Source organism: Epinephelus lanceolatus, chromosome 12 (genome assembly GCF_041903045.1).
Source record: "Epinephelus lanceolatus isolate andai-2023 chromosome 12, ASM4190304v1, whole genome shotgun sequence".
NCBI classification, from domain to species: Eukaryota; Metazoa; Chordata; class Actinopteri; order Perciformes; family Serranidae; genus Epinephelus; species Epinephelus lanceolatus.
Genome location: NC_135745.1, coordinates 38,035,504 through 38,051,605, shown reverse-complemented (window position 1 = coordinate 38,051,605; position 16,102 = coordinate 38,035,504). Strand labels below are relative to the sequence as shown.

At 40.6% G+C, this 16,102-nt stretch overlaps 1 protein-coding gene across 1 annotated transcript; it reads right to left on the bottom strand.

The window, feature by feature from the left end:
- Positions 1-6: 6 nt before the first annotated feature.
- On the bottom strand, positions 7-16,086 carry LOC117271809 (ankyrin repeat domain-containing protein 13C-like). The gene is made up of 13 exons (XM_033650238.2): positions 15,217-16,086; positions 15,079-15,120; positions 14,289-14,393; positions 11,429-11,514; positions 11,093-11,138; positions 10,796-10,862; positions 7,255-7,399; positions 7,033-7,164; positions 5,369-5,530; positions 5,189-5,268; positions 4,938-5,036; positions 1,584-1,684; positions 7-1,481 (listed from the first exon to the last, which is right to left on the bottom strand). Exons 1-13 carry the CDS (start codon positions 15,590-15,592, stop codon positions 1,351-1,353), a joined length of 1,572 nt encoding a protein of 523 aa, XP_033506129.1. The 5' UTR covers positions 15,593-16,086; the 3' UTR covers positions 7-1,350.
- Between the last annotated feature and the right edge of the window lie 16 nt (positions 16,087-16,102).

Here is a 16,102-nt window from a genome sequence, read left to right as displayed (position 1 = left end):
CCTATGTGGAAGCCTCATATAGAATACTGTCTTTTTATTATAGTTGCACAAAGTCAGTTGAAACATGATGCTGGTGCTTTATTTAAAGGGAAGTGAAGTAGGTATGGTTGCAGTACATATTAGCTGAAGCCAGAGACAAACTCAGTGGATCAGATTATTTCCCAATCCAGACATTTTCGGGATATCCAGCAATATCAACTTCACAGCTTAGTTTACTCTCCTTGGATTAGAAAGAAAACAGGAGAAATATGCGCAGACTACCATCAAGGAGAGGTTTTTATAAGCACTAAAAGGTGTTCCAAAGTGTTAGTGTTACAATTTTCAGTTGTTCCTTAATCTTAATACCAATAAATCTGCAGGTAATATAACAAACGCTCAGAGAATATATCTTAAAGATGCATGTGATCTGGTAGGCCAACACAGCCGATAGCATGCCTTAAATATACTTAATATCAGTGCAGTATTAAACTAAGAACAGTTTACCTGATATCCCATCTGGGTTCTCCCACACACAGACGCACATACAACAACCCTTGGTACAGTACAATTATTCACTCACACTGAGCACAGAGTTCATACTATCACGACAAACATGGAGACAGCCGAGAGGTAACATGAGCTAACCTGAAAACACAGGAGACTGCGTCCTGCACAGGGGAAAAGGCTTGGATATCGAACTGTTAAGAACAATGTGTTTTTATGCTAAACCTTCTCCCAGCTGGTTAAAAACATTCTTACGTACTGGAAATGTATTGCTACACAGTGTTACTCCTTTGAGTTTATATATATAGTTTATATATATATATATATTTATAGTACATCATTTATAAATGAATAGTAAGCTCAGGATATAGCTATATTTGTGATTCTTCTTTTTATGAATTACAGATGAGACGTGAATTATTTACAGGTCACGGTGTCGGTGCAGAATTCAGTAATCAGTCCTTGGAGATGAGGAGATTAGATATTAAAATAGTGATGATAAAGAGTCCAGGCTGTGTCGTCCGGCAGCTTTCACAGGAAGGAACAGCAGCACAGAGCAGCACGTTTAACTGCTCAGGTGGTGAACAGCGAGTACAATGAAAGCTATCACTCATTTCACAAAATAACGACTGCCGATGTGCATCTATATGTTAGATGGCGCTCTTTAACATCTGTTTGCATTGATTTGCTTTGGATCCATCAGCGAAAATGAACAATAACTGATCAATAAGACCAGTTCCCTTTTTTTTTAAAACAGATAACATGTATAGGGAATAAAATACAGGATTCCTCATTTAGTGTTTCCCACCTCTCCAACACACATTAGCTCGCTGGTCATTTCCTGTTTGCGTCAGATGAGTTTACAGGTCAGAGGTCGGGGAAGCGACTGGGATCTTCTTTGTATTCAGCGGGGATGAAGAAAGTTGACTCTTCAAATTCGTCGTAGCGGAATTCCTGAAAGGTGACAGTGGCTGTGATCGTGGGGAAGACGGGGATGTCTGCGAGGGAGAGAACACGAGAAGGGAGCATGTTATTCTGTGATCGTTCCCGTTGAGCTCGCCCACACACAGGAACACAGCGGTAGGTCGACATGCACATACCGAGCTTGACTGGGAACCCAGGCGGAAGTTTCATCTGAACGAACTCCCGGAGTTTGTTGAAGTGCTTGAATGGGGCTATGACCTCCAACACGTTTAATAACCTGGAGGCAGAGGAATGAGAGTCAGCACTTTTCTTTCACAGTTGTTTCTTTGCCAACATTTCCCAAAAGCTGGAGAACAAAAAGGAGATGAAATTAAACTGTAATCCTAGATCTTGAGTAGAATACAAGCTTTGGTCTCTTTCTCCACTTGAACAGGGGAATAAAAATGTAGTAAAAAACCATCCTTCTTGGCTTGTGACCCTTTACGGAGAAACACTGTATTTTTTAATCTCTTGACAGAGGTTCCCTATGTCCAAGAGCTATGTCCTCTTTTCAGACTATTTATTTCAAACAGATTTTTGTTTTACATTAAAAAATTTGACGATAAAAAAGAAATCAGTAAACCAGATAAACAGTCTACAGCTATTCTAGCAGCTTTGTCTGCACTTGGACACAGTGATGCTTTGAGCTAAATGCTAACATGCTGATGTGACGCAGGTGTCACTAGGGGTAGGAAATGCCAGTGGATCCATGATACGATATTATCACGATACTAAAGTCACAAGATAATATTAGTGCGATAATTATTTTTGCGATTTATTACTTTTTTCAACTGTTATTATGTCCCCAAAGGAAAACCTAGTTATCATCTGTTTTATCTAATAAGATTTTCAGTCTGTCCATCTCACCTCACCTTTTTTTTTTTTGCAGCAAAATGTATCCAGTGGATTGAAAAAGTACTTGATTATATTATCTTAGTAGGCTGCCTAAAGTCTTATTTGTGTTTGTAATATTAACAATTTATATAATAAAAAAACAATACTTGGCACTTTGTGACAGAATGATATTTCCACACAAAAATATTGCAATACTATGCTGTATATTTTCCCCCCCACCCCTCAGTGTAACATTTACCATCTTTAATGTGTTAGCTAGTCTTGTCAAAAATACAGACTTATTGATAAATTAACTGACTGTGAATATTAGAAATGGTTTCAACACTAATTACCCACAGTATCGATACAGCAGTACCAGCTGCCCTTTCTTGCTCTCTGTTACAGTTAATGTTGACTACAATCATTCTGCTCTCTGCTACTAACCAAGAAAAGAAAAGTTGTCGTCATCATGTTTAAGCTTTGTTATATTTATTATTTAATAAAAAAGTTAAACCATGTGCCCGATATGTCATTTTTCCCCCTGGTACTGAAAATGGTATCAAATTTTGAAATGTTTAAGGTGTTGTATCAAAATTAGTAGCACTAGTAGCATGTTAATAATCTTTATAATTTGATTTATCTTGTAGCCTGTTGCTGGTTGGAAGCCACTGGAATAAATAAATCATTTCATATTCTGATATATCAGATTTGACAGGTTTTTAATCCTAGTCCTCAGGGTCCAGACAAACGCTGGTCTTCTATCACACCAAGTAGTAAATTACACTCAGTTGTAAAACAGTCTTTAAATAAATGGTTAGAATGACATGAAAAAGTAAAACCAGCGGACTTCAGTCTAATAAAATGTATTCTGTCAAGACTTAAAGATACACTATGCAGGATTTTGCTCAAAAAATACAAAAGCAATCCCTCTCAACCATCACAGGACCCACTAGAAGTGTGTAGTGGTGTATTTATCTGCAGAGACTCTGCTTTTATTTTCTTATTTTGTGTGTTCAGGACGTTCCTGGGCACGGTGCACAGGTGAGGTAAGGGCTAAAAAACAGCTGCATCCAAGAGGAAGCTACAGAAGTCATGGACACTGCGCCGCTAAAAAACAAACAAATGAAAAAACGAAATGCAAATATAGCGAGGTGAATCTGGCATGGACTTTCACTTTTGCTGGCCATACTGTTTACACACAGTAACCAACAACCCTGTATGGTTTACCATTAGATTAGTAATCCACTACATAACAAAACAGATTCTCTACAATTGTAGCATTTGTCTCATTTTGGTGATTAATGACATTAATTGAACATTTCAAGAGAAGGAGGAACAACATTTTTTTAACATTACAAAGCACAGAATGTGAAGTGAGGGGAAAATCACATTAAAAAACCATTAGGTATTATAAAGGGTGGGGTTTTATTGCCAGCTCCATTAAGGTTCAATCAGCAGAGGAGATAAAGCAATTTACTACATTATGTCCCAGTGATATTTTACAGCACTGCCTATAACCCATTACAGGGCAAACACAAAACCACATCCCGACTGAATCCTACCTCAACTACTCAGAGTAACACATTCGTTTTATCTTTTATAATTCTCATTTTCCTCTCAGATCGTATTTATTCTATATGAATGTCTCTCTTAAGTCATCAATACTTCTTGATATAAACTCACAACATTTTTGGCTGCATAAAATCAAAAGAGACAGATTTTAAAAAAGCATTTTTTATGTTTTATGTGTATAATAAAACAGAAAAAATGTGCAGCAATTAGACTCTTTATTCTCGAGGCAATCAATGGTCATTAAAGCTCAAATAAATGTTGTGATTTACACTTCATCTGTTCACATTTTGTAAAATTCTACTTCCATAACCAAGCTAAAAGAAAGCTTTTGTAAATGGATAACCAGCAGCTGGCAAAGATTCAGTTTCAAAGTGTCACCATTACTTAGTTTGTCCACCAGAGAGCATTTATCATCTGTAAAATGTCCTGCACAGCATATCTCAGCCACAAGTCTTGAATACTTTATTAAATAATGCAATATGAATTTAGCCATTTAGTCTGTTTATTTTATTTTATTTTGCTTTTTTTTAACTGAGCTTCTTGTTTTGCATCTCCTTTGCTGCTGTAACAATGCAAATCCCCCTTCTGTGAAACTAACATAGGATTATGTTATCTCACCTTATCTTTTCTATAATGTATTCTTATTAAAAATGTAGCCCAGTATATTGTTATTGTTTATCTTCCTTAAAACCCTGTGTAGACCAGGCTTTTTTAATATCTACATACATGCCACAAGCTTGCAGATGCATGAAGTACGACATACATGCATAGGAAATGAGAGATAAGTAGGTTTTTCCCTTCAAACAGCCTGAGCACAGCTAACACTGTGGCCTAATTGAGTAAAAAAAATAATTCCATAACACTGACATTTTATTGTCACATGGTGGAGCAGTTGTTTCTGCAATCATCTCATCACTGGCTTCCCCACACAACCAGCGACTACCTGGCCCAATTATCCGATAGGAATTATTTCATCTCCACATTACCCTTTTCTAAAATCCCAAGAGTATCCTCGCGTATTCACCCAGGATCAATCTGCGCAGGGAGCTTTGTAAATAGATCTGAAGAGGAAGGGATGTACTCACGACTCAATGCCTAGAGGGAAATCCTGGCTCATGGCTACAGTAGCTTTGAAGTTCTTCTTGCTTTCCTTACACACGAGCTCTCTCCCAAGATGAGGTGGCCTGAAGGCGGCGAGAGACAAACGCATTTTATTCTTGGTGGTTGACGTTGGGTTTGACACTCAGAATCTGCACTGAATTTCTCGTTACTGCCCCGATTGAATTTGTAATTGTGACAAAGACTGATGAAATCACGGAAAATATGAGGCGCTTACTTTCCGTGCTCCGCAGTGATGTACTCTTCCCAAGAAATTGTGTTGGGTGTGGGAGCTGTGAGGGACTGCCGCCTCACAGGCTGAGGATAATGAAGCATCCGTCAGTGGCGTATTCACAGACATCAGCGTACAATTCACCATTTGTAGATGAAGGCACAACACTAATTTGTTCTGTCTCACCTCAAAATTTTGTTCACTGATGCTCCCCCCTTTACTCAAGCTCTCCATGATGGCTTTGTTCCTCAAGATGTCCTCCTCACTTAGGTGTTCTCGCCGTTTCCGTGACTCCAGCACCAGACCGTTCACCGCGTAGAAGTCAGCCAGGAAGTTTCCAACTCTCTCCTGCAGAGAAAACAAGCAGGTGTTGGTGTTTCATCCCGAGTTACCCTGTGAATCACCCAGCAGTACTGCTGATTTCCTAAAATGTGCCATGGAGCAGCCTGAGGGTGGGACTGTGCTCACTTCTCACAAGACAAAAGAATTACATTTTCTTATTTCTCTCATCCCCATGGCAAGACAAGTAAAGTTTACAAAAACAACTGAGGTACACACAGGTCTTTCACATTCATTGTGCAATAAAACATTTCAGATATCAAAAAGACTGTGCTGTCGAGGTCTTATTGAGAAATATGATGGATTTTTTATTTGTATTACGGAACCCTAAACCACAAGGGGTCGTGAGATGATTTACAGGACTGGAAACAAGACAAAACATACACCAATTTAATTTTTTTCTCCATCCTTTCTGTAAGCCTTTCTTCTAATGGAAAAACTGGATACTATTTCTTCAACAGGACTCTAAAATTCATTTTAATGAAACGATAAGGGCATGTAGGGCATGACTGATGAAGGGTCACAAGTACACAATGATCCATTTTAAGGGGCCAAAGTGTAAAAAGACTGTGCCTTCATTTTATATATTTCAACTACGCCTCATTTTATATTTTCACAAATGACTTTGTAAACCATGTTAAAAAAATAGTTACTGGGAAATATATATTTTACATTGCACACACTCAGTCACATTTCCTTTTCATACTTTTCCTGACCATTTAATAGATTCTTTCAGACCATATTTCTAGAAGTTTATTATGTAAATATGTTTTAAAATGCAACTGTTAACATGCAGGTTATTCTGACTATATCTATTATGACTATAAGGTTGTAGTTAGCTACTGTAGCTGAAAATTTTAAATAAACAATATTGTATTACTGTTTCCCCTTATTTTTTACTCTCTTTTATAAATAAGAACCAAAAAATTAATTGTAAAATAATCTAAATTTTTTGGCATCTGTGCAGTCTTGTTTATTCACTGTGTCCATGGAGCAATGAACGCAGCCACAAAGGTATGTTGTCCTTACACAGAACAAATAATCCAACATTCAGACAAGCTTAATATTTGGTTATTTGTGATGCTATGTATATATGCAATTCAAAGATATTACAGCATTTTGTTTCAAACTAATTTGGTAGTTATAAGGCGCTTGGGGCAGAGCTGTTTAGCAGACGGTGATGTACAGGCGTAGAGGCAGCTCTGTGCATTCAGTCGCACGCCATACTTCTCGCCTTTGATGACACCAAGCTCACTCCGGCCCACACTCTCTCACACAGTGGTAAACATTTTGGCTGTGCTGGCTGCCTGCTCCACACGCCATGACAAAATACCCTGCTTGTCTGGACATAAATGTTTTTCCATACTCTCCTTTCTTTTATACATACGTATTCAGACTCAAATCAAACTCCACGCTTTCACATACTGCGTAGGAACCCTGACATTATCTTTTTACGTTGCTAAATGTGTCAAGTAATGTGTATGTGTTCTGGTTTGTCCCATAAAGCTTACTGTTTTATCCTCTCTGAACAGCCAGCCAATCTGGCTGCGAGAGAAAGTGATGGACTTGGTGGACAGAGTTGCAGAGTAGACATCACTGCTCATCAGAATATCCACCTCTTCTTCAGTCTCCATCTCTGACTCCTTGGGGAGCGAGACAATGACAGTGAGGTGTTATATTAAAAAGCTAATGACAAAATGTGAAACAGAGGTCCGGTTGAACTGCTCACTCACCTCGTGGTGTATTCTTTGGTACACTTTTGCTTCGTTGTCCAGGACCACAAAGGACTGGGAGGGTGCGGCATCGCCGTTGAAAATGAAGCTAAGATCCCCACGCTGACACTTCATATCAGTGAAGTCTATGAGAGTGGTGTCAAGTCTAAATCAAGACAGAGGAGAGTGTGTCAAGATTGTTATGTCCTACTTCTTAGATCTAAAAGAAGTCCTCGCCCTGGATATCGACCATTTGCTGCTTTAAACACACAATGAATTAGATTCTCTCATAGGTACATTAACAGCCTGAATATAGTGTTTGAAGTTATATGGCTACCACACACTTGAAGACTTTGAAAAGACTTTTAGAAGTCTACAGTCTGACCCCCTCTCACATCTGTGTGTGTTTTTAGTCACAGACTATAAGATATTTCAAAGACTAGGGATCCTTTAGGGTCACTAGTTGCAAGACTATGATAAGAACAGTTTTGAGATTATTTTCTATCCGGCACCTGGCGGAAAAGACTGCGTCAAACTTCCTTTCAGACATATGACATAGTAACAGTTCCTTAAATGTCCACAAAAAACCATAACTCCAGAAACACAAGATAAAAGGTGCCATGTGTCAACTTCTGATTTTGGATTTTGCTGCCTAAACTCACTACCAGTTGGTTAGCTGCACTAGAGACTGTGGGATTGAGAGGCGAACTGTTTCAAGAATTAATTTTTCTTAGTAAAAGAAGTGCTGGTTGGCGGATCAGACAGATGCAAAATCAAACTCTTGTTCACTTCACAGTTCCATCAATTTGACCTCCTTCCACGGACCAAGAAAACTGAGACTTGTTCACATTCTTGCGCCTCCTTGGTGCCCCTACAGTCTACCCAGTTTGCTGCTTCCTGTTTGGCGCTGACGTGGAGCTCTAATTCTCTGTCCGAGCCTGATTGGGGCTGTAATTTCCATTATTCCCCCAGGCTTGAATTGGGTCGGGTTCTCGCCAGTTTACTGGCGTTTTTCTTTTTTCTTTTTACTGACCCTGGCAGTTCTTGTGCGTATATGGCAGGAGTTCTAATGGACTGAATCAAGAGGGAAACAGAGAGACAGAGGGGGGACAGTGATAGAGAGATAGTGACGGAACAACGGAGCAAGTGTGGAGAGCCCGGGGACAGAGATAGAGCGTGCAAGAGAGGGACGAAAAACAAGCTCGAGAGGAGGGGGCTGCAAGGTGACTTGGTTGGCAGTGTTTGCGTCTGCCTCCCCAGCAGTGGGAGCGATGTCGCAACATACAGTGAAGACTGTTGATCATCATCTGCGCACCACATTGCCATGGATCACCATGCGCACTAGATGCATGAGGGGCACAGCCCGCTTTGCTGAGCCTGTTGAGCGCAAGACAACAGACTATTGAAATAAAGAAGAGAGGAAGAAGAAGTGGGGCAAGAGAACATGTCAGCCCGACACTTGTAATAAATGTTTTAAATATAAAAACATATTGTAATATATAATTTTTTTTACTGTAGTATTTTGGGTTATTAATTGGGCTTGGGCCCAAAACTGCTGCTGTGGTTTTGGCTCACTTCAGACTTGGACAGAAACTGAAACTCATTTACAGTACAGGCCAAAAGTTTGGACACACCTTCTCATTCAATGCGTTGTCTTTATTTTCATGACTATTTACATTGTAGATTCTCACTGAAGGCATCAAAACTATGAATGAACACATGTGGAGTTATGTACTTAACAAAAAAAGGTGAAATAACTGAAAACATGTTTTATATTCTAGCTTCTTCAAAATAGCCACCCTTTGCTCTGATTACTGCTTTGCACACTCTTGGCATTCTCTCCATGAGCTTCAAGAGGTAGTCACCTGAAATGGTTTCCACTTCACAGGTGTGCCTTATCAGGGTTAATTAGTGGAATTTCTTGCTTTATCAATGGGGTTGGGACCATCAGTTGTGTTGTGCAGAAGTCAGGTTAATACACAGCCGACAGCCCTATTGGACAACTGTTAAAATTCATATTATGGCAAGAACCAATCAGCTAACTAAAGAAAAACGAGTGGCCATCATTACTTTAAGAAATGAAGGTCAGTCAGTCCGGAAAATTGCAAAAACTTTAAATGTGTCCCCAAGTGGAGTCGCAAAAACTATCAAGCGCTACAACCAAACTGGCACACATGAGGACCAACCCAGGAAAGGAAGACCAAGAGTCACCTCTGCTTCTGAGGATAAGTTCATCCGAGTCACCAGCCTCAGAAATCGCAAGTTAACAGCAGCTCAGATCAGAGACCAGATGAATGCCACACAGAGTTCTAGCAGCAGACCCATCTCGAGAACAACTGTTAAGAGGAGACTGGGCGAATCAGGCCTTCATGGTCAAATAGCTGCTAGGAAACCACTGCTAAGGAGAGGCAACAAGCAGAAGAGATTTGTTTGGGCCAAGAAACACAAGGAATGGACATTAGACCAGTGGAAATCTGTGCTTTGGTCTGATGAGTCCAAATTTGAGATCTTTGGTTCCAACCGCCGTGTCTTTGTGAGACGCAGAAAAGGTGAACGGATGGATTCCACATGCCTGGTTCCCACTGTGAAGCATGGAGGAGGAGGTGTGATGGTGTGGGGGTGTTTTGCTGGTGACACTGTTGGGGATTTATTCAAAATTGAAGGCACACTGAACCAGCATGGCTACCACAGCATCCTGCAGCGACATGCCATCCCATCCAGTTTGCGTTTAGTTGGACGATCATTTATTTTTCAACAGGACAATGACCCCAAACACACCTCCAGGCTGTGTAAGGGCTATTTGACCAAGAAGGAGAGTGATGGAGTGCTGCGGCAGATGACCTGGCCTCCACAGTCACCGGACCTGAATCCAATCGAGATGGTTTGGGGTGAGCTGGACCGCAGAGTGAAGGCAAAGGGGCCAACAAGTGCTAAACACCTCTGGGAACTCCTTCAAGACTGTTGGAAAACCATTTCAGGTGACTACCTCTTGAAGCTCATCGAGAGAATGCCAAGAGTGTGCAAAGCAGTAATCAGAGCAAAGGGTGGCTATTTTGAAGAAGCTAGAATATAAAACATGTTTTCAGTTATTTCACCTTTTTTTGTTAAGTACATAACTCCACATGTGTTCATTCATAGTTTTGATGCCTTCAGTGAGAATCTACAATGTAAATAGTCATGAAAATAAAGACAACGCATTGAATGAGAAGGTGTGTCCAAACTTTTGGCCTGTACTGTATGTGGGACAGGGCTGTATTTTTTGAGCCCAATCAGAGGTCTATGCCAAAAAAGAACAACCTTTTAAGTCATTGAACTTCACTATTTGCATGAGCCAAGAGTAAGAAGTTAAGATAATATGATACATTTGATTTTATCGGAATGTCCAGATAAGAAAAAGACTTTAGACAGCCTGAACAGAGTTTTATGTCCACCTTACACCAAACGACTGAAATCACAGGAGCGTTCCACAGCTCCATCAAAACTCATGATTTTATTTCAATATTTGAAACCCGTCTGCAAGTGAAATCATTTGAAAAGTCGTTTGGTAAAAGGCAGGCATTACCTGATATTAATTCCCTGCTTGTAGATTTTACAAGCATCGGACGGCAGCATCCGGGACAGCAAAGGCACTGAAATACAGGAGAGAGCGTTAATAATAAATATTTCATACAATAGAATAAAAACACTGATTTAACTTTCAAAAAATCTTTAACTAAAGCAATGGTTGACTGATTCAGCAACTTTGAAGTACTCAGCAGTGATTTCAAGTTAAAGCTGGTCTTATCAATAATCGATGTTGTGATAATATTTGAGGATAGGATATATAAACAACCTTTTTTGTGTGAAATATGAAACTCACCCCAGCTCTGAAAGTCCCAATGCAGCTCCAGATAAAAGTCACCAAGCTACAGAAAAGACACAAACACGTCTGATGAAGGATTCAACTGATGTATTATAACTTAATGGGTCAGCTGAGGAGCACAGCTCACTGAAGATTTCACATTATGCACTTAGGTAGTTAATATGCACACTCAAGGACAGGCAAGAGTCATCTATGCAAATCGAAAGCCTGCAGAGATTTTTTTTTAAAAAATACAATGGAGTGAAAGTTCAGTGGTGCAGAATGAAACCAGTTGCAAACTTGAGTCCAGTGAGGCAGCAGCATCTGTGGAAGTGACGGCAGTGTAATCCTCACCTCCCTGAGAGCTTTCAGTAATTTTGGCCTCTTGTCCTCCACACTCTCCCTGGACTGCTGCTTTAACTTCCGCAGTATTGCTGTGACTGTGGAAACAAGGACGAGAATGAAATAACTCAGTTACAAGTTACACAAATGTACACTTGGATACTGCAATGTTTACATCACCTTTGAGTACAGCTAAACAACGCACACAACTTGTATTTCCAACTACAGCCTGGCTTAAATATTGATATTACACATCTCCCAGCACAGATATACTGGTGTCAGATGTCAAATGCTGCAGCTTGAGCAAAGTGCTTCGTGAGATTTTAACATGGTGCGACTACACATAAACTATAATGGCTGACAAGGGCAAACAGGCCACAATGGCCCAAAACATTTCTGTTAGGGGAAATATGCTTCAGCTTCAGAAACAATGCTAATTGAAAACAAAACTACATGAAAATCCAAACCAAATACAATAATGGAAATGTGCTGCAAATCAAACATTGTGCTGCAGAAAGCCAAAACAAAAACATCTGCAGCAAACATGCTGCGAATACAGAAACGATGCAAAGTCCAGTCAACACAGCAGAAGTTTTCCGGGCCTCTGGGGGAAGTGCTTAGTGTTACAGCTTGATTTTAAACTTGAGGCAGTGTGCTTGTTTTTGAAGCAAGAAGAAAATTGGACTAAAGAGGCATCATGAAAAGGTATGTATTCTTTCAAACGTTTGGCCTTAGCTTTTTACAACATTATAAATAGAGCAACAGATGTACGACTCTAGCTAGCAACATAAACCTGCTGCTCTGCTATCTCTCTCTGGTTAAAAACCCAAGCTGTTCCACTTCATACTCCCCATAGTGGCCTGGAGAGCTTCCAATGTGTTGACTGAATATGCAGCGTTTTACTGTTGCACTTGTTTTTTTGATTTTTGTATGTGTTTCTGAATTGGCATCATTTCTGAAGCTGCAACAAGTTTCTCCAAATGGAAATGTTCTGGGCTGCTGTAGCACATTTGCTCTTGTCGGCCACCGTAATCAACACATGAGGAGGCATTGTTACTCTGCTACAACTAGTTCCTATACAGAAGTAACATTTTTCATTTTACAAGCATCAGTAGCAGTGATTAGATGAGCTGATACAACTCACTGTGTTGTGAAGTAAAGCTCTCTCTCTCTCAAACTGACCAGCAACCACTTCATAATAGCAGATGGACTGCAACAAATCCACATATCTCAGATATATCCTGGTTATCTTGACCAGTGAGGAAACAGTGGACTGAGAATGAACGCGACTGAGGAGAGAATTGCTGATGGAGCACTTGCTGCAGTTCGTCATTGCACACACGCACACACAACCAGTGAGTGAGCTGCTGACGCAATGTGTACATGTGTAAAAGCGAAAGGTGATGACCGATGACAAGACTGCAGTGTGCTGTGAAAAGCTGCAACTCGTACATTTAATATCAGGCACACATTATTTTCAATTTGTCCTTCTCACTGTGTGACAGCCAGCTGCATGTTATTTAACCAAAGATCTAAATGTAAATACGCCATGCCTTTCTCTGCATGTCCTTGCTGATGGTGTGAGCGTACCCAGCCCCCCTTTCTGCCTCCCCTTCACCCTTGTGAGTAGTGTGACCTTCTCAAAGCAAAACTCCTGGTCCCACTCCCAAGCCGGCCTGCCACAGCAGGCACAGAGAGTCGAGACGCATACTAACAAGGTTGAGGGTCATTTCTCAAACAGCTCGGCCTCACAACCTCCATTACAGGCTTTATAAGGGGAATATGCTGATATTTCCCAGATAGGCAAGTAGTAGCACTAAATTTGTCAGCTCAGCTTTGACACAATAAAAAGATTAATGATTTAGTATACAGTCCTTTTACTACACTCAGCCTGCCCTTTGTCTTTCCTCTTATCTTTGGCTAAGTATACAAAATTAACAGCAGATGTAAAAAAAAAAAAGGAAAGAGCAGTGAATTCATCCCAAAGGCATTAGCTGCCTTTCACATGTCATTTGACTCTTTTTCACTGGATGTCAGATCTAAAAGCAGCGGAATCATTAAGCAGGGGAGTGACCAGGCTGTAAGCTCAGGGCTTCCTAACACTAAGCCATCGTTCAGGCTGCGTTCCAGCCCATCTGGATGACGAGTGCTCAGAGAAAATCCCCACCTTTTGCTTTTTAGCTGGGCTGAGCAGAAAGCCATCTTTTAACAATTAAATGACACATAAAAAAAATCCTTCAAATGCTCACAAGCACATGTCGTGACCTCCAACAGTATTTAGTCTCCATTTGTAACAAACAGAGATGAATGAATGAAATGAGGATTTATTAATGATGTGCACATTATTAACCATAATCTGGACGCACATCTGTTTAGGGTTTATCGGTTAAAAATGAAATAACGCTTTCTTATGCCATCTTGAGGTGTTCTCTGCAACTTGAATAGATTTCAACTGTGGGCAATATGACTGATTTTATCCCCTGTATGACTGCAAAAACTCTGTGCAGAGGTATCTGAGAACTGTACACACTGCCAGGAAATGTTGCTGCAAAGCTCAGACTCTGAAGACACAACCTACGTTGAAATAATCCTGAACACACTACAACCATCAAGCTGACATTTACTGCCACGATATTAGCATTCACACAGAAAGCCGTTCCAGATGTCAGAATGACTGACTATCCGACAAATAGAGACTAAATCTGACACCATGACGCCATCATAAATCTATCGACCTGTCTGACAGGCAGCACTAAACCTAAATATTATAACAGCGAGTGTGTGATTGCAGGTATGCCACTGAGATCCTCATCCAAATATGAAAACTCAGGGACGGTAGACGGCTATTCAGGGCAGCTTTGACATAACTTACTCATTTGCCTGTCGCCGTAGCTGATGGCTTCTGCTAGAGGGCTCCATCCCTGTGCGTTCTTGATCTTGACAGGAGCGTTATGGGCCAGTAGTAGGAGAGCACATTCTGATATGAGAAGACATTGAGAAAAATGTGATTATATCAATTTTGTATATTATCACCACCTTTTCCTGTGTTGTTTTGAGCAACCATGCGGAACACAAAAGTTAAATGTTAAGATTTTATGTTAACTTTGTAACAAAGTCTAGATAGAATATGTCCATGTAAACATAGACTGCTAATCTTCATGTAATGACAAACTTAGGACTCATTATGCATGTTTCAGTACATCAGATAAGCACCAACAACTACATATCTATATTTGAAGTGAGATCCGTCCTCTGGTGCATGTCTGCTTCTCCCCCTGCATTGCATGTATTCAGTACTCTATGAGGATTTCTTTAAAGATAACCACTATGTTATCCCAACACTGCAGAGGTAAGATAAGGCATGATGAGTGCAGCAGGGGGGTGGAGGCTACTCCAAAAAAGGAAGGAGAACTGCATGTGCTTTTTAAAAAGGGGGCCTTTAATGAGTACGCCGAATGCTCTCTCAATAAAGCCTCATTAGGACAGATGAAAGGCCACAGAGCACAGCAGATTTAGTGTCATTTTCTGGGGCTAAACCCGAGACTGGTAGATTATCATCTGAGAAGCTTTTTTGTTCATTTCGGTTAATCCTGTGTATGACAATAGTCTGTTATAAAATAAAAAAAGGAATTCATTACAGTTTATTTTTCTATCACTTTTACCTTTGTGGCCCATCATCACAGCGAGGTGAAGAGGTGTGTTCCCTGAAAGACAAGTAGATATAATTAACATCAATAATTTCACGTGCCTGTTGTGTGATGCATTTGCACAATACAATAAGGTAACAGCAGAGAACTTACCATGCACATCTTTCTGAGAGATGCTATGGGTCCTGATGAGAGAGGACAGCCGACGCACATCTCCCTTGAACACGCACTCGTGAACGGGGAAGTCCAAGTCCTCACTTCTCAGGATAATTGGGTTCTTGTTGTTATCATTCACAATGGTGCCAACTGATGATGGATTGCCATTTATGTTGTTTGCATTGAGCTGCTGTTGCTGCTGCAGTGCCGACGTTTTGACCGCTTTCTGAAAAGCCTTGTTGGATTTGAAATGGTTACCGGTACCGTTAGGGATAGTCCCGTTTGAGGTCTCATCGTACGTGTCCATTATTTCCTCATTCTTGTTTGGTTTGTTGTGGTCCTTTCGCATGGTGCGTATCTTCTCGCCTGTCATGATGACTGTACCGCACGTTAACGGGCTAACCGATTAACGTTACCGGGCTGCAACGCTGGTGAAGATGTGGCATAAACCTGGGAGCTCGTCAATTATGCTTTCAAATTAGCTTCTTAGCAATTTAAGCCAACGGCGATGCTTCGTAGTAGCTAGCTGGCTGCTCTGTGTTCTCCAAATAACGTTACACCTGCTGCTCCACAGCCAGCGTTAGCATTAGCTCCTAGCAAACGTTCGCTAGCTAGCCCTCTATAAAAAATGAATGTGGTGGGTGCGGCGATGAAAACAGAAAAAAATGCTAAACATAACACACGCACCGAATCAACATACAGCTAGGAAAGAGACCGAAAAGCGAGCGGCTACATTGTTGTATCCACCGCTACTCGGCTAAACGTTTTAAAATTGTATCGATTCAGTTTGCTTTGCGGCAAAATTGAGTCGGACTGGATGGTACAATAAACCAACCAGCTGAGCTACCATCTCTGCTAGCTTGCTGCGAGTGACATATCTCGC